We start from the raw sequence: 20583 nt of genomic DNA on the forward strand, positions 1-20583 counted from the left end.
GGTCTGTTTTTTCGTTTTCTCATATTACACACGCTCAGATGATTCGATCACGCTGTCGTTTGCCCCATTCTCACTCTTTCTCTCCCCATATGTGTATGTGTGTGTCTCTCTCTCTCTCATTTTTTCTGCTTCACTTTGTTCCTCTGTCTGTTAGTGTGTGTCTATGTGAACAACTCTCTTTCTCTATCATTATTTATCTTGATTTTTTTTTTTTTGATTAAAAATAATTTAAATCATAAAACACATGCACTAGGTCACATGCGAGTATTACGCACGGCAAATGCGATATTACAATGATGTGACTATGTGAGTGATGTTATTAATCAAAACGACGATAAAGCCACTGTAAGTATTGTCAAAATCATTACACTATAAGAGGTCATAATATTGTAGAAACTCTACGCACTATCGTTTTATCGATCGAATTGTCTTATTTTATAACAAATAAATACAGCCAGAACACCTGAGATTCTATGCTTCCATCACCGTGTTAAAATATTTACATACTATCCTGTCTAATATTTTTTTCAATCGGTTATTTATTAGTTTATGTTATTGAAATTGCATATAGGATTTTTTTTTATATAATAATAATATTAAAAGTTCACAAGCTACGCAAATAACATTATCGAATAATAATTTTTATCAATAATTGGTAAGTTATTTATAAATATTTATAAGTTCAGTTAAAATGGCTGATCCACAACAGTTTATATCTTGGCTAATTTTTACAGGCTAACCTTTACAGAATAAAAATATTTTATGTTGTTGACATTATCGATCTATTTAAATGTGTATTGTGGATAACTGGAATCATTATAATTTCTCTCATTTAAATTCAAACGATATGGTTAAATGGATTAACTCCAATAAGAGTTGTATAAAAATTATACATAATAATATAAAGTTTAATAATTTAGTTAATTGTTTCGATATTTACACAGCTGCAATTAGCAGATAAAAAGACCATTTGAACATTCTGATCTCTTGAAAAGATCTTAAAGTGTCTCTCTAAGTATAGCCAGATTGTTATCACAAGTAACAGTTATCATTGATTATTTCGTTATTTCCCACACATATTACTATTTTAAATCATAATAAATTATTAAAATTATCATTCCACGTGAAATTATTTATCATGTGATATAATACCGTATACAAATTACAAAATAAAATATTTTTTTTTTTATAATTCGTACCACTGGTGACTCGTTTATTACAGACTACCATTAATAATATTATAAATCATGGTAGGCCTGTGGAACAGTCCAATCATACGCGCTGTAGGTAAATTAATATCCCAATGAAATTCAGGATACAAAATAAACTACGCAGGGTACGTTTATATATAGCCCTGAAATAAAATGTATACGTAGCATCTTAAATAATAATTTATACATTATATAATAATATACAGCTGTATATAAATAGTTTTTATGCAAAAAATATTTCAAATTTTTCGAAGTCGCAAAACAAACGTCAAAACGATCACCCTGTGTACAATACACCTTTGGAGGGCTATAAGAGGATCATTCCTCCCCACTTCATCGTCAACGTACGAAGAACGTCTCTGTACCAGTGTTATACCGTTTACAGTGTATAGTGGTATACAGTATAGTTGGTCTTTTTATTGTCACCGTCGTTGTATTGTTTTTTTTTTTTTTTTTTTTAATTAAACCGGCTTCGTCGTCGTCGTCGTGTCGTCGTAGTCATCGAGCAGGGGGCAGGCAACGGACTGCTGCAGCGCTCGCGAATTAAACGGCCGCACAAAATTAATTTTTGGTCTTTTTTTAGTTTTTATTGCTTTTCTCTTTATAATCACTGCGGCGCTGTGTATAATGTATACGTATATATTATTATAATCACGGTGCGACGGATTTTTCAACGTTTTCGATTCCAAATGAAACGCTTGACAAAATGAGTAATAATAATACGATACTTTAATCGAGCTCGCTTTTTTTTATACGTCCACACCGAGACAGCCAATAAAATTTAATAATAGTATCAAACAATTTTAATAATAAAAAAAATATTATAAGTATATTCAACAATTATAACATTATCGATTTGGAAATAATTGTAAAACCAAATAAATAGGTAGTATGTGAACATTGTGAACGAACAATTAAAAATGTATATTGCATAAGGTTTATGTAGGTGAATTTAAGCTCATTAATATTGGATTATACTTATCCAAGTACATACTTCTAGTAGTGGTGTACTATAGTTTATCATAATAAATAGTAAACTTATTATTACAAGGTACTGTTTATGTCAAGGTGCATTTTGTGCATCACTTCCTATTATTACGAGTATATCATTAGCATGATGGCTGCATCTGAGTTGGGTCCCAAATTTAAAATTTCTACACTAGTTGGGTCCCGGATTTTTATAGTTACTACACTAGTTGGGTCCTGAATTATTTTAGCTACAACATTAGTTCTTGAATATTTATTGGTTAGTACTACACTGTACTAACATTTTCCTTCCCATTTTAACAGACTTAGGACTATCTATAACCTATTTAGACCACAGGTATGGTTAAAAATGTTTCTTACAGTTTTTTTTTTTTGTAATTTATAAAGAATAAATCACTTTTGTGTTGATAAAAATATTAAAAATGTTAAAAACCAAGTATAAAAAAGTGGGTAAGTGGGTATCGCTCTGTTTTACATTGGGGGTGGGGTGGACCTCTGACTAGGGTAGGTTAAATTTAAATGCAATGATAGGTATCATTGTATACGAAAAACGATTCTGAACGGAAATGGTTTATCTGTCTAGGATATATTATAGATTATTAAAAAATTTCAAATCTTAGATTTAAAAAGAAATTTTTTTATGAATTCTAACTTAAAATAATTTGCGAATTTTCGTGATTTTTACGTATGTCGTTAAAATTCAAACTTTGAATGCTTTAAAAAAAAAATTATGCATATATATCTCTTTTATTTTCCAACTGATATTGTAAAAATAATATGATAGGAGCCTTGTATTAAATTTTCAAATTTCAGATTTAAAAAGAAAAACTTTTATGAATTTCTATCTAAGATAATTTGAACATTGCCGTAATTTTTACGTATTAAGTCAATACTTGAACTTCAAACGCTTATAAAAAAAAAATTGTGCCTATGTATTCTTATAAGTTTTTAATCTCTATAAGAATAACTTATGAGGAACTTTGTATTAAATTTTCAAGTATTTTGATAGGGCCAAAAAAATTTTATCGACACTTCAAAAAAAAATTTTCAGACAAATTGAAAATTTCAGTCGTCTATAAATATCTCAAAAAAGTCAAAATATTTTGAAAATTAAACCATGTAAAGAAAATTCCAATCTAAATAACTGGTGAAATATTCAAGTATCTATCACTAATACTTTTTGAATAATAACAAATATTTAAAATCGTTTGAGGATAAATCGTTATCGTTACGCTATTTCGTAAAAATTTAAAATTCAAACGCACATAAAATTTTTCATATAATGAAGCTTCGAGTTTTCTCTATAGCTACTTGAAGAAAAACTAATAGAAAACTTAGTGTTGTATTTTTAATCCTTAGTTATAAACACAAAAGATTTTATGATTTTTCAATTTCAAAATTACTTGCAAATTTTCGCGTTTTCGACAGATTTCGTAAAAATTTGAACTATAAACGCTTATAAAAAAAAATTGCAACTTACGATTTTTAATTGTTTTTAGCTACAATAAGAACAACTCATAAGGAACCTTGTATTACATTTTCAAGTTTTGGTCGTCCAACATTCTTTTACCGGCACTTCCAAAAAACATTCTCAAAAAAATTGAAAATTTCGGTGGTCTATAAATAACTCAAATAAAGTCAAAAAATTTTTGAACTGTATATAGATATCACTAACATAAACATTTGGTGAAAATTTCAATTGTTTATAGTGATTAGTTTTTGAATTACAAACCATATAAAAAAATCGATTTGGTCGAAAACTGGTTTTGCGTAAAAATTCCCGTTTTTCTGTCATTTTTTTTTTGTTTTTCTCGATTTTTTTGAAAACTGTTGGAAAATGTTTACTTTTGACCTCTACAGTGCACCAAGGATATTCACTTTTATATCGGAAACCACCACGAAAGTTTGAAATTGTAGCATTATTTCGACTAGTTATGCTATACACAGACACAAAAAAAAAAAAAAACACACACATCATTGTAAAATCAATACATTCATCACTTCGTTCAGAATCTAAAATATATAGTATATAATATAAATATAACCATATAGGTGTAAGTGAAAAAATATTAAAAATTATACTATTCTTCATATACCTATTAATTATACTTATTACATGGCTATATTTAAATTAAATAATATGTATTTTTATTCTTGGTTTTTAACATTTTTAATATTTAAAAAAAACTGTAAAAATCATTTTTAACCATACCTGTGGTCTAAATAGATCATAGACAGTCTGTTAAAATGGGAATTAAAATGTTAGTATAGTGTAGTATTTTCCAAAATATATTCAGGAACTAGATGGAATACCTAAAATAATTCGGGACCCAACTAGTATAGTACCTGCGATTAGCCCCTAGTACTGGGGACCCAACTCGGATGCGCCGCCCATGATACATACTCTAAATGTTTCATTTATTAACAAAATATTAATGTCATATTATTTATTAACTTCAGGGAACTTAATCATGAAAATATGAAGCATGATATAATAATTATGTATTATTTATTTTTCTATTACTTAAACTACAAATATATGAGTACGTATATATGTAAATATATATGTACATACCTATATAATAGTATTTATTTACGTCGGGGAATTATCTCTGTAAGATATATTTCATTATCAGCATTATCATTTATATGTAGTTAGTTGTCGATCGAACGTCGTATAGTGCGCGTCGTCGAATCGGTCTCGCTAGGTTTGTGTAATTTTTAAAATAAACTGTTTTAACTATTTAATATTCGAGTATATTAATTTATTAGATATTACATCTCATAGTTACCCTGGTTTAAAAAAGATTACGGTTAACAAACCTATGATCTGAATTTTTTTCCGGGTATAGTATATCTGCAATTTAGCTAATATCATAAAAAATATGATAACAATAATAAAATTTAGAGATTGGCACGAAAACAACAAGATATTATTTTATGACTCCTCTAGAATAATATCATTTTAAATTAGGAGAGACCAGTACTTGCCTCTGACCTATTCAATAGGATTACTGTAGTACTACACTATACATCTTGTTCAAAATGTTTGCGCACGCCTATACGGTTATTCGTATAATATATTATTATTATTATTGTAGAAAATAATATGTTCACGACCGTGGTAGTGGTATACTCACGTAGTGTTGTCTGTTGGCGGCCACGTACGACGTGCACCACTGTTTTGGCTGTACAGTCAAGTACCGTCTGCTGGATACGGTCGGGTCACCACCGAAATCTCCAAACTCCTCGGCCGCAACGTCATCGTCGTCGTCAACGCCTCCTCCGTCGTCGTGGTTATAGTCGACACCGTACACGATACCATTTCCATTACTCCCAGATCGCTGGAAGGGCCACTGCCGATTGGCGTGCATCATCTTCCGGCTACGATGTTTAGGCGACGAACAGTCGAATAATATTCACTAATTATTATATTGTTTTGTGACAATCGCGTTATCTATATATGCAGCTCATGTATGTAGACGCGATCTGTTTGTGCCACGATTAGGACGTTCACCGCTTCCGATATAATCCTGCAGGTTTTGCGAAATTCTACAGTTATAATAATAATAACATTCGTGGTGGCCGATGTTGGTCTGTGGGTCAACTGAAATATAAAAATATAAAATTAGCGATTTAGCATACACCGCGAATACCAGAATACGTAGTAATATTATAATATTATTATATTTCAAGTTATTATGTGGCAGCCAATATGTGTTCCATTGTAATAAACATGATTTTTAGTGATATATCCATTATGCTAATGAGTAATGATGATGTATTAATGAAAAAAAAAATGGAGTTCGTATCAAGGACAATCTTTAATTATCATCAAAAATCTGAGTATTGCAAAATAATATACATTATTACTTGAAGGAAAAATTGAGGTGAGCGCCGTAGCCTGCTTGGTGAATCACCCCGTGTATAATAAATGTTTTTTTCTGTATTTTTAAAATTTAAACACTTACTTATACTAATAATAATTGATTAAAAACAAATTAATAATAATATAATTGGCCTTAATCAGAGTTAACTTGAACAAATAGTTTTTTTGAATATTTACGTTAAAAACTTTGAAATAAATAACATTCAGACTTCGATTAACCATAACGTTATCTAGCTAAGATAATAACCGAATAATTTGACATTAATAACTTTATCAAAACACGTCACGACTGTCTATATAGATATATGTATAGCAAAAAATTGGTTGATATACATGACTTCAATATGTTACTGAGGGCGGTGAGTGTACAACTAAGATATTGTATTAATGTGTTAAAATAGATTTATAAATACAACACTCGGAGCTATTGCGAATATAAACATACCTACAATAAATCGAAAACCATATTATAGATGCAAATCATCCGCGTTGTAAAACGAGAATATAACGCTTAATATACATGTATATATGTATACGTCCGCTGAAAAAAAATCATGACGTGCTGGACATAACTCTCTAATTAAAAAAAAAAAAAATCACCACCTCTATTCTATACAGGTACTGTGTAGGTAATAGTTGGCGGTGAGGTTCACCCTAGTCGTTAATTTTTCACCAGAATCACTATATTATATACATGTATAATGAACATCACGTGATCTAATAACACTATTACACCGTACATTATACTATTATCATCATTGCAACGATAATAATATTTACCTATAATACGTGGGTATGTGTCGCTACTCGATACTATGGTGTTTGGTAATGTTTTTTCACCCCCCCCCCCGCGGCCTCCCCGGGCGGTCGGAATGTTTGATTAAAAAAAAAAAAATGTATATATTATACCTATATATGTATGTATGTATAAAATACCACGACGTGAGAAACGGTTACACTGTAGACGGGTCGGGCGTGTAACTCGCAATCCACCGCCGACCGACGATAAAACTCGCGCGTTTGTATTATTGTGCCGTGTCGTACGGACTATTGAATTCTCCACTCCTTCCGTACATCATCGGTCCACAACCGTACTGACCTCCACTCGTTTTCCGTATATGTGCACTGATTTTTTTTTTTTTTTGTCAGTACGCAAGACGACTTGTTAATATTAACATACACGCTGATTACGGGAATGCTCGTTTTCCCAAGCAAAAAACAGCTGGAATAATGTTCGTATTATTATACACATTTTTTTATACCTAATATATACGTGATAAAATCATTACTTAGAGCACAAATCATCGCATATACTGTAATAATATGCTTTCCTCTGCAGGCCATAAATTTAATATCCAATTCATATCAATTTTTCTTGTATAAATTTATAATAATATTATATTGATATGATAATAATACATTATGTGATTTTTACACTGATTCAGATTTTTGATTAGATTTAAAAAATAATTTATATTTTTTAATATCACTTACATTTACTTTTTTATTTCTAATGAGCATGGTCGCCATTAATTTCTATACAGGCTTTCAGACGCAACTATGAAACTGCCCTAAGGAAACTTAATATTGGTTATAACTGGTTATACCAAAATGTGATTAACAATAATAATATTATATAGACTACTTGGCTTTTGATGTAATAACAATTTGATTTTTTTTTAATAATTTAAAGTCGTTCAACTAATTTTTGTTATGATTTCGCATAAATTCACACACACACATCACATTTATATATTATGTATATAAAAAGTTATATATATATATTTATATATAATATATAAGTTAATATAACTTAAAATGTATACACACCGAAGAAAGGATTAGTATATTGAAGTAGTAAGTAGAATATGGTGTATACACATCAATGTTGTTTTACGTTAGAGATAAAAAAATAATCAATAAACCACAGATACTTGAAATTATGTAAAATGCTTATATTAAATATCAAGAGATAAATTACAAAAAATGTTCATTTTAATTCGTAATATGTTAAAAACTTTATTTTTTGAAAAATTATTGCATGCAAGTCAAACAATTTTTAAATTGTACACAATACTCTTAAACCCCAGTACGTGAATGTCTTGTGTGTTCCTGTTACAGCATTATATACATACCTCATCATTAATTATTTATTTATAAGTTGTTATTTTTCGCTTTAAAATCATAAAGTTTTAATTTTAATTTTAAATTATAATATATATACATATATACTTTATGACAAGAAAATAAAAGTATTCAGAATTATAAAAACAATCTGTCGAAAAACACGAACATATTTACCGAGAAATCTGTATGATGTCTTAAATATTATAAAATTCCTTTTGTACGTGAATACACTACATAATATTATATAATACAATATTGCCTGCAGCTGGTATAAAATATATATGAAAACAACGACGACGATGCTAACACATAACACCGCTGTTATAGTATGTTTTCGCACATAAAATTATAATATTATTATTATTGTTATGCATGCAGCAATAATTACTATACAGTTTGTGTGTGTGCAGTGTTTTTTTAAGCACATGTAACACGATGATCCGCTAAATGTTTTTCCTATCATCGTGTCGAGTGCCACCTCCACCCCTTACACACACCCACACCGAAAACGTTACAAATATTATTCACTTACACGATCACAAGACGTGTCTGTTCCTCGTTAAGCGATAATATATTATTAGACACACACGCCGTGGCACGGGTAAACAACGTCGCGCATGTTTCTGCGTCCACGTCTCCACGACGATACCATAAATCATTTTTCATCGTAACACCTGCAGATGATGATTATATTATTATGTATACGATTTTGTTTTTGAACTCAGCTTCAAAATTGAATTAATTCTGTTATTAATCCGCCTCTCGAAGAATAATAAAATACTAATTAATAATGAATTAGATAAGCCTTTTTCGTCCACGGTGAATTTTATACGTTTATCTTTTTATGCTAGACTCCAAAAGGAGCTGAGAGATAAATCTTTACTGTTTTTACGGTGGTGCTATTTTTATTTTTACTTTTTTTACTCTTTGATAAACTATTTTTCATCGCATGCGTCCGTAACACATGCTCTTGATCGAAAGTCCTACATGGGCTGTATAAATCAAATCGTATATTTTTTTTTTCAACTGCAAAACATCGATACGATTTGTAATAAATTCATCACGAGTTTGTATTGTTTTTTTTACTGATTTCAACAAGGTTAATGTGCATAATTAACTTTACGTTTGCATATAAATAAAATTATATATCCCTGTTGTGAGTATAAACGAGTATAATATTTATATTTATTATTCGTGACTAATATTTTTTCCCGAGTTCCAAAAACTAATATTTTTTGTTTTTTAATTGTCGGCAATCGTTTAAAATATTTCAAATCATAAATATGTAATTATGGTATAAGAGTTTGTATCGAATGATGTATGATACTATATATATCGAATGATATTACAATATTTTAATTTAATTTTAAATTTTAAATTTATATTTAATATATAAAATTATCATTTTGATATTAAAGTTAATACAATATATATTAAACTAAAGTAAAATCACAATTCCTAATACTGCAGTTTGAAAATCCAGCCATTTCCATATACTCTAAATTCCTAATTTGATTGAATTTACAAAAGTTTTGTTGGTTTTTAATTTTTAATATAATAATACAATACATTTATCTTCTAAATATACGTATGGGGTTTTTAATAAAAATTGAATGGAACTAATTAATATTATTAAAAACTTAGTTATAAATTATAGTAAATAATACATACAATCGTCATGAGACATAACTTATAAATTAATTTACGTAATGATATAGTTGGTATTTCACTATACCTAGTTCTATCCGTTTTATTTTAAAATCCGTTTTTCTTGTTAAAAAAAAAAAAAAAATGTATAAATCGTCTCAGTGTATTCGATAGATAGCATAACAAAGCATTTGTTAATTGAAAATATGATCATTAATAGTATGCATATAAATTACAAAAATCGAGTTATTAAAATATGCATTACAAAAAAAAATAAAAATTACGGTGAGCACGCTCGACGAATTTCCTTGTATAATATCTTCAGAAACACTACACCAATATAAATGTATTTTACAATGATTCCGAAATTTGTTTTGAATTCAAACTGTACATGAATCGCGGATCACGCGCGTTTCGAAATCCAATTTCCACCTAGGTATAGACTGCTATAATGCGTTATATGGACAATTTAAAATGCAATTATATTTTTCATTTTCTCGATCGCGATGGCCTTACAAAATAAATAAATACAACCATTTCACGCAGTAATAATAACAATAAGAGGATCAACTGTTGTTTTCGATTCTTGCGCATGAAAAGAGGAAGAAGCGAGAGCATTAAAAAGTGAACGAATGGAAAAATATTTTAAATATAAAGAATATTTCAGAGGGGAATCAACGATCATTCGTTTGCCGTCATTATATCTATACACTAATACTGGCTTATTTGTTTCCGTCACTAAGTCATAAGATCTGTACACTTTTGCAACCGTTCCCGGATAACTCTATACAGTGTATACTGTTTGTGCCTTTAGGACATACAACATACGGTACTGATGGTGTAGGCAGTGGCGGTGTCAGAGGAGGAACATGTTATTTCATTTCTCAACGAGGCTGTTTTGCAAATCGAATCCACACTACTTGTTGAATATGTGGTGGCTTACGCACCATGCAATTACCTAATACTAAACGCTTATGAAATTCGAAAATGACGTATTTTGATTTATTAATTTTTTTTATACAATTATAGACCGACAAAACGCCTACAACATAGATTTAGTATCTGAACACACTGTTACATTTTAATATTTTATGATCGTCGTGTAACAACAATACGACCAAAGTTATGATTAAATAAATTTTTCAATGAATTATGTTTGACATTCCATTGACTTGTTTTAATATTTTAGTATTGTATTTCAAATTTAATTTATTTAAGTAAGTTGGTTCATGTAAATGTGTTTATTGCTTGTACAAAAAATGGAAAACACATGAAAAAATAACACTATACTACTGTCAATTGATATTAGAAAAATAGGTTAAATTTTGATTTGAATAAAAACAAAAAAAAAAAAATAATAATAATAGTAAAAATACGTTAAATAACCAAGTAATTTAACAAACATTTTAATTTGTTATTTCTATTTTTAAGGCAACAGCTGCATAATTATTATATGTTGTTTTGCCTATTGAAGGCGAGGATTTGTCACTAAAAACTCGGATGATCATCCATCCAGGAGCTAACGACGTTGATCGATGCTTGATCTCATAACATGTTAGTTACTGTACCTAATCAATGTGCAACACATTATGATTTATGAAATTTGAGCAAATTATATTTTCTAGGACGGCGTCTTGTATAGGCAATTTAAGGGCATCTATGCGTTTTAAAATGTACCCACTGTCTTTATCAAAATACGGCAAAAACAACTTACTGCTGTACTAGTGTAGCGCTCCTCAATATAACTATACAAAAACGGTATTTCAAACGCATTAAAATCTTACGAATTTCAATACATAACAAGATATGTCAATCAACTTCATAATAGTATATTACAATAGTATAGTCAATGTTGTCCTGTAGATATAACTGTTTTAAAAATGTTATCTGATTAGTGATTACAACATGACGTGTAAACTTAAAAAAATTAAATCAATTGATAATATAAAAGATAATTTTGGGAAATAAACGTTTAAAACATTTTGAACTTAAATCCAATAAAACACAATTACATTAACGTATAGAACTAATCAAGTCATTAGACAATCAATGTTATAGACGGGACAACAAAAAGAGCAAATATTACCAAGCCTGGGCAAGTTAATGATAATTTTTAACTGAGTTAAGTTAAGTTAATGGAAAACATTTTAAAAAGTTTAAAGTTAATAGTTAATCTAATTCTTTTTTTAACACAGTTAAGTTAAAAGTTATATGAACATTTTCAATTAACTTATTAACTTAAGTTAAGTTATTTTTTTTTATATAATATCTATATAAATAATAAAAATCCTAAATATTATTGACCACAGGAAATAGCCAATAGCTTTTCTATACATAGGTATTGAATTAATAGAATTATGTAGTAAGTATGAAAAAAATACAAAATTGAAAATGCCGAAACAAATACAATCTTTTGATTTATTAACACACTAATACAGACATCTGACAAGTATTATACATTTTTTTTAAATTATTAAATAAAAATAACATGGTATTTAAGAATGTACTCTGAATACTTTTTCAGGAAACTAAAAGTCTAAAACTGTTTGAGAATATAGCCAACTATATACTTCATTATATTTATTGTTTAATTATTTATAAATTAACTTAACTCGAATTTGATTAAAAGTAACTCGTTATTTATTAAGTTTATATCAATTAAAATAAGTTAAGTTAAAAATTAAGTTTATGAAAATTGAATTTTAAAAAGTTAAGTAAAAAGTTAAAATTAACTTAACTTTTAACTTTTTAACGCGTTTATGCCCAGGCTTGAATATTACGTACGCTTTTTAAATAGGTTAATTCTGAAAGTGACATACATCTAAGTAAATTAGTTTTAAAATTTACATTTAACATTGAATAATTATATAGAACGATAAAATTATGATTTCTAGTGAATCGGTGCAGGAGAATTAGATGGGATTTGAATCGTAAGAATTTCTTACCGCTAAAACTCTACAATAAATTTAAAAATAATAATTCTTAATAAACTTAACCATTTTTAAATGCATTTACTATAAACATATAGCTATGATTACCAAAATATTTCATATTTTTTTATTGGATTTGAAAATGCGTCAGCAGTATATTATAATGTTGTTATCTGCAAGTTTGATTAAAGTTTTATTGGCTCAGATACAAAAGCAGTAAACTATACCAAATTTTACCAACTAAACGAATATTTTTGTAAATTTGGAATTTGGTGTTAGTGAAATGTATATCATTCATCCTTCATTGCGCAGGCCATAAACGACGTTTTCTTGAACGTTTCAGCCGTACACAATACATATCAAAATATAAATATTATTACAATTTTGCATAATAAAATACTATATTATGATGTGTATATAATTGTTTTTACTGTTATTGTTATTATTTCTTAGCAAGTACCTACCATAATACGCGATCGCACATTCAGCGCTTCGTATAATCGCGATAACACGATATTATGATAATAATAATATGTACGCGTGACGGAATATAACTTCCGGCAAATATTCAGTACAATATAATATTATAATAACATAATCGTGCAGCATATAGTACAAATAATAACAAAATTAATATTATTCAGACTTGGGCTGTATAGCAAATATAAAATGTGGTGGGGAAATAAAGACAAATATCTGGAAGACATGCGAATCGGTATTTATTGCCGCCCGGGAAATCTATTTAAATATAATATTATTATTACATCGTCGATGCGATGACAATGAATACCGTAACTGATGAAAAATCGACACGGCACTCAGCTATGTGCTAAAACCCATCAATCGTATTCATATTAATATATTATTATTATGTAATGCGTAAACATAACTTCGTGATAATATAATAGGTACCGAAAGGTGCGTAATTTCCAAAAAAAAATCATAAACATAATAATTTTTAAAGGAAAAAGGTGAAAGTGATTTTAAAACTAGAAGATGGTAACAACGTCAGAAAGACACTCATTAAAATATAGTTTAAAAATCTAAGTATTCGATTACATACGATCCTGCAAGAGTGTGTACTTAAAAATTCTAAAATAAAAAAAAGGTTTATTTAGTATAATAGATATGCATGTCACGGTCTTGTACTCTTGTAATACATGTTTAATTCAATAAAAATACGTCATATTTATGTCGAACATGTATAAAAAATAAATACCAAAGCCTGACATTTCTAATAATATTGCAGTGGACGGATCGATGTTCTTTTCATCTATATAGCATCATATAAAATATGATTATTGTGTATATTGCAATTATTTCATAAGTCAATAAATGCATTATTTTTATCATATAAATTAGAAATATCTATGGGTATACATCATAATAATAAAATTCACAAGTTTTTTTTTTTATTTATTGATAAAATCGCTTCAACAACAATGAATATCAGTGTAAAGTATGTTTATATTTTTTACTTAATAATTTCTAAATTAATTTATATTAATCTGTTTTTTTTTAAATTTACAAATTATTTTAAAATTAACGAATAATGATCATTAGGGGTAGAACAATACATATTATTTCTTCAATGAATCTCACGTGGTTAAATGGGCATTATTTTTGTGAACATATTTCTAAACTTATTTCGATTATCTCAATGGACCGGTCCCCTAGTGACACACCAATAACAATAATAATACCTTTATGTGTTTGACTACCACACCACTTTCTTAATCCTTTCCATTATTTCGAATTAGCCATGGCCACTATGAAATGCTGTGAAATCACTAGAGGTTACCCCCCCCCCCTAGCGAGTTCTCTGCTATTACACTATTTTATTATATACAGTAACCTTCTCACGACAAACCACTTTCGCTAAAAGTGCAACTTCACGAGTTTAGTATTTCACCTCCTCTGTTTCTCTCTATCACTCTCTCACTTGCTTTATTCTCCCATCACAGTAATTAATTTATAATAATATAATTTCAAACAATATATATATACATATAAATTTAAATCTATAAATAAAGTAGTCATACAATCATGTGCTTTCATAAGTTAAAATATTTACTTTTATTACTCATAAGAATAACTTAGATAGGTACATATTTTTTCAAATATTCCGTTTATAAGCACGTATAGGTATAAACCTTTAAAAAATAGGTGTCCCAAAGGAATATTACTTTTGAAAAACCTACCTAATTTGCACAGTTACAATTTATTACTTGAATGCATCAGATTGGACTAAAACAAAACAATAATGAAGCGAATAATTTATAACTGAGTAAAGTTAATATCTTTTTCCACGTTGATATTTAATTTTTCGAGTTAAATATTTAAACACTGTTTGCTGGCTATTGGCTTAAGTTTAACGTTCTTGACGTCAATTTTTAACTAAACTAATTCAAATTAACAGTTTTCATTAACTTGCTAACTTTGCAGTGATAGAAGTGTGAGTGATATCATAGTCCGATATACATATACGAAAATCTATGAAATTATAAATCGTACGACGGATTAACTGTAAAACTACATACTTACGTTGTTGTACATCTGGTGACAACTAGTTCTGTACAAATATGAACACTATGTATATTATAATACAGTATAACACTTCACTACCAAATATATATATATATATACACACATATGACACTTGATTGCGGGGCTATACCGGATTACGTACGTAATTATTGTACGTATATTATACGCGGTGTTAACCCTAATTCACCAGCCACCGCCGACTTTCAATTACAACTCTCTCTCTCTCTCTCTCTCTCTTCACCGTCCGTTAAAACTTAATTACGTAAATTATCATATTATGACGCGTTATACGTACCTATGGCATGTATACGCGGGTTACACGCATTGCAGAGCACACCACTGTTTAGGTAATATAATAATATAATAATATATTACATTACACTTATACCTACTCATGTAGCCTGCGAATTTATACCATTATAATACAATAATATTATACAGGGTGTAACAAAGACAGACTGTATTCTAAATTATGATGTCTATACTCGTATTTCTGCAAAAATGATAGGTATAGTCAATGAAAAAAATCCACTGAAGTTGGTTCAGTTGAATCAAAGTTGAGTCATAAATATACTTTTGACTCGATTAAAAAGTTCGTTCATTTATTTTATTTTTTTTAACTATCACTTTTGTCAATAATAATAGTAATAATAATTTCCTCAAATGATAATCAAATCATTAGTTAAAAGTACATCCTAAAATTCGTTCATTTTTACATTATTTTTTAAATCATAATAGTTGTAGTGATTATAAGTAGCAATTACAAGATCGTGTCATCTTTATTAATGTAAGAATATTTAATTATTTATTTTATTTCGAACCATTGTATTGGTTAAACACGAGATTAATTACCAAAATAATTTATAGATATGGAATACGAGCATGGTTTTAACTAAATGTAGTTGCAGGTATATAGATATAATTTTTCAATTTAGCTGTACAAACTAAGTAATTATTTATTACAATTAATACTTTAATTGACGAAGCTACAATATTAAATAATATAGTATAGGAAGTATGTACACATCATATATTCATTATGTTTATACATTTAATCTATGAAGTTTTATTCAAGAGATATAACTGAATTTAAGATTCTGAGCGGAGCAATGAATGTATTGATTTTACAATGATGTGTGTGTCTGTGTACACAACAATAATTCTAAAACGAATTACCACGGATACATGAAATTGAAATTTCACTGAATATTTATATTGGAATTTCTTATACTTGATACAATTTTTAAACTATTTATAAACATTTGAAATTTTCAAGTCAACAAAATTGTATCGTTTGGGTCAAAAAGCTTAAAACTGAATACAAGATATTTCATACGTTTATTTAATAGCAGTTAGAAAATATTAAAAATACTTAATCACGTTTTTTTAACCATTAAAAGTTAAGATTTTGACAAAATGTATTAAATTGAAAATTCACAAATTATTTAGTTGTTAAAAAGTTATGGTACGTCCAACTTATAAAGCTAAGGATTAAAAATTTAAAACAAGGTTTCAGGTTAGTTTTTAATTTTGTAATAAAAAAAATCTTAAATCTATGCAAACACAGTTTATTTTTATATTTATTTTAAGTTCAAATTTGATCTAAATTACATATTAAATAACTAAGAATAACTACTTTAGTTATATTGTTGTGATTTAAAAATATTGTTTATGAGTATTTAAAATTTCTAGAGTATATTGTTTATATTCTAACTATACCTAATTGTTAATACTTTATAGTGTATTATGTATACTAATAACTAATAAATGACTAAGAGAGTGATGTACATAATGATTCTGATTTGATTCATTTTTAGGTACCTATCTACATTTTTTTTCAACTAATAACAATATCATTTATATACTATAAAATATTCTAGTCCGATAAACGATCTCCGCTCAAAATCATTTTTCATATACAATGTTGTTATATCATTGAATACAAATTGTATACCATCCATTACAGTAGCCCGACTGTACAGCAGAGAGACATCCACTTAACCACTTACCCACTTTTTTATTAATAATTCTGCTAAAAAAAATATGTAGGTATAAGACAAAAACTATTTAGAAAATAATTAAAAATATCGAATAAAGTAATGGGGAATAAAGCATATCCTAAAAGGCTAAAAAACCCCTAACTCTATAACATCAAAAAAATTGTCATAATTAGGGATCGGATGTTTATGAAATTGCGTATTTTTTTCTATTCATCTTATTTAATACTAACTTGGATGCAAATTTAATGTTCTTTAATGCATTATAGTAAATCTGTTGTGCATGTTTTGGTGTTTTTATTTACTAAAAAAAGCGGGTAAGTCATGGATGTCACTCAGCTGTACAGTAGGTTAATGTAATGGATGAAATTAAATTTGAATCCAATGATATTATATCATTGAATACGAAAATCGGCTCTGAGTGGAGACGGTTTATCTGTCTAGGATATATTATAGATTATTAAACATTTTCAAATATTATATTTAAAAAGAAAATTTTTTATGAATTTCTAGTTCAAAATAATTTGTGAATTTTCGTGATTTTTACGTATTGTCAAAATTAAAATTTTAATTTTTGTAAAAAAAAAATGTTAAGTATGTATTTATTTATTTTTCAACTGCTATTGTAACAATATGTTAGGAATTTAGTATTAAATTCTTAAATCTTAGATTTAAAAAAAAAAAAACTTTTATAAATTTCTATCTAAGATTATTTGAAAATTGCCGTAAATTTTACGTATTTAGTCAAAATTTGAACTATAAATGCTTATAAAAAACATCGTGTGTATGTATTTTTAATATTTTTCAACTACTATTGTAACAATGTGTTAAGAGCCTTGTATACAATTTTCAAGGTTTTCTACCCTTTGATCGATATTAATTTAAAAAAACTAATAATGATCGAAAATTGCATATGCCTATAAATAGTTCAACTTAAGTCGACATTTTTTCAAAAATGGCATGGTGGATAGAATATACTCATATAAACATTCAATAAAAATTTCATGTATCTATAGTCATTTGTTTTAAAGTCACATCAAAAACCAAAATCGATTTTGTCGAAAACTGATTGTGCGTAAAATTTCCGTTTTTCCCTTAATTTACAATTTTATATACATACAGTATTGCAATAACAATTGCCATCGTTGAGTACCGATAGTACAACAATAATCCAGCATTAATCTAATGTAGGGACACGTGCGTTATTTTAATCATTACTACCACTGAATTCTACGCATAGTATACCGAAATGTTATATTTGACGCCGGTCGGTGGATGTTTTGAATAATTCGACCAGTGCAGCTATGAGCGATGAGGTGCACAATTAATATTCGCCTAGCACGCGAGCGTGGTATACACACACACACATATACGTCATACAGCGATGATCACCACCGATGGCTTTATAAATATACAGGATGATTTTCTAAGCATTTCATCCTATTTTTATGATTAAATTATGCATGTATTAAAATTCAGATTCTTTAATATTTTTAAATAGGTACACTTAAAGACCATTTTTCAAATAAGTAATTGACATTTTTTTGTACCACTTGGATGATTCAGTGACAATACATATTATATCAGTTTTTCAAATAGAACCTCCCTTTTTATTTTTTTTTTATTAATAAGCAGATTTATTCATTGAGAATTATGATGTATATAAATCAATATTCAAACTAGTAGTTTTTGAGTTAAAGGTAATTTTCTATGGTAATGTTTAAGTAGATATAGTGCTTAGACGATTTGAAAAAGTTGGCAATTACTGATGATTTATTAATATAAATAATTTATAAAAATTATATAAATATAATAAATACTACATCTAATTTTCTATGTATTAAAACTATTTGATTTTTATCCTTAGTATAAACATTGTATTAACTCGGAAATTACTCATTAAATCATAAAAATTTTGATTTAGAAACATCGACATTTTCAAAAAAATTATTTGCTAAATAATTTTCAATGAAAAAGGAGGGTTCTCATTATAAAAAAATAAGTTGATATTGACACAGGATACTCCTTAAGTAGTAAAAACAATATCATAAATTTGAATATATGGTCTTTAAGTCTACTTAAAAAATCTATAAACAGAATTTGAATAAATCTACCATTAAATAGAATAATGGGGGTGATAATGCTTAAAAAATCACCGTGTGTAAAGTGTATCATATACCACAAAGGTAAAAGGACTAAACTACTCATACAATATATAATATATATACACGTGTGTGTGTGTGAGAGAGAGAGAGTATATATGATACGTGAAAAAACTATATATTATAGGTATACATGACAATAAATTATACGTATATAATAATATATACCCACTCATAGATGTAGATACACAATGCATATATGTCTACAAATCTATTTATATATAATGCATAGTATATACTCGTATCACATAGAACATTGGAACAAACACAATTACTACTCTCTCTATGTTATGTATGGTGAATTTGTGAGCTTTCGGGTTGGCGGTTATACGTGTGGTATTATTGGTATATAATATGGTGCTGTTGTCTACTACTCGAATTACGATATCAGCGTGTTATTAGCGGTATATATAATACGCGTTTAGGACCAGACGACGTGTCGTGATCGGCTCACACAGCATACGACTACTATGTTTGTCAAATAATCACTCACCACAGCCATCGACATGCGGTGTCGAGCGAAAACCGTAAGATCTAATATTATTCTGTACAGAATTTAGAGAGAAAAATTATGTTCGTCAACAAAAGAACGGCCGAAATCGAAACAAAAGATATGCATGTATGCATTTAAGCTGAATACAGGGAGACATGGTATTTGGAGTTTTAAAACCACCCGATTACTAGAACCAGTAGTCGAGCGTTGAACAAACACAAATTATAAATAATGTTACATAACACTATAAATCTTTAAAATTATTTAATACGAATCGTACCTATATGATGTTCATGTATAATATTATAATGATAAAAATAATTATTCATCATATTGCATTTACTTTCATATCACTTGCAATACAAATTATAAATACATTCAATTATTTATTTTCCATATTACACTGTTAAGAAGAAAAACATTTTTTTTGAACCTAGTGTCTTAATTACCTAATTGGACGTTTCTCTAAATTCTCTAGTATTTTAAATAATTAAACTAGTGAAAGATCTATTGTAACAACTATTTCCAGTTAATATGGAAAAAAAGTTAAATAAATCATATTTAATGTTTATAATACATATCATATTATATTA

At 27.9% G+C, this 20583-nt stretch overlaps 1 protein-coding gene across 3 annotated transcripts in view; it reads right to left on the bottom strand.

Annotated features, from left to right (window-relative positions):
• Positions 1-20583, bottom strand: part of Scgdelta (sarcoglycan delta) — a 139551-nt gene that overhangs the window by 102933 nt on the left and 16035 nt on the right. For all 3 annotated transcript variants that reach the window (XM_089216433.1, XM_089216431.1, XM_089216432.1), the window contains one exon: positions 5339-5805. In XM_089216433.1, coding sequence (XP_089072559.1) covers positions 5339-5575 — 237 coding nt within the window. In that variant the 5' untranslated portion in view covers positions 5576-5805. The remainder of the gene's footprint in view (positions 1-5338; positions 5806-20583) is intronic.

The sequence above is a fragment of the Diuraphis noxia genome, unplaced genomic scaffold (genome assembly GCF_037042655.1).
Source record: "Diuraphis noxia isolate RWA-SAM2 unplaced genomic scaffold, SU_Dnox_SAM2 contig0001, whole genome shotgun sequence".
NCBI lineage: Eukaryota > Metazoa > Arthropoda > Insecta > Hemiptera > Aphididae > Diuraphis > Diuraphis noxia.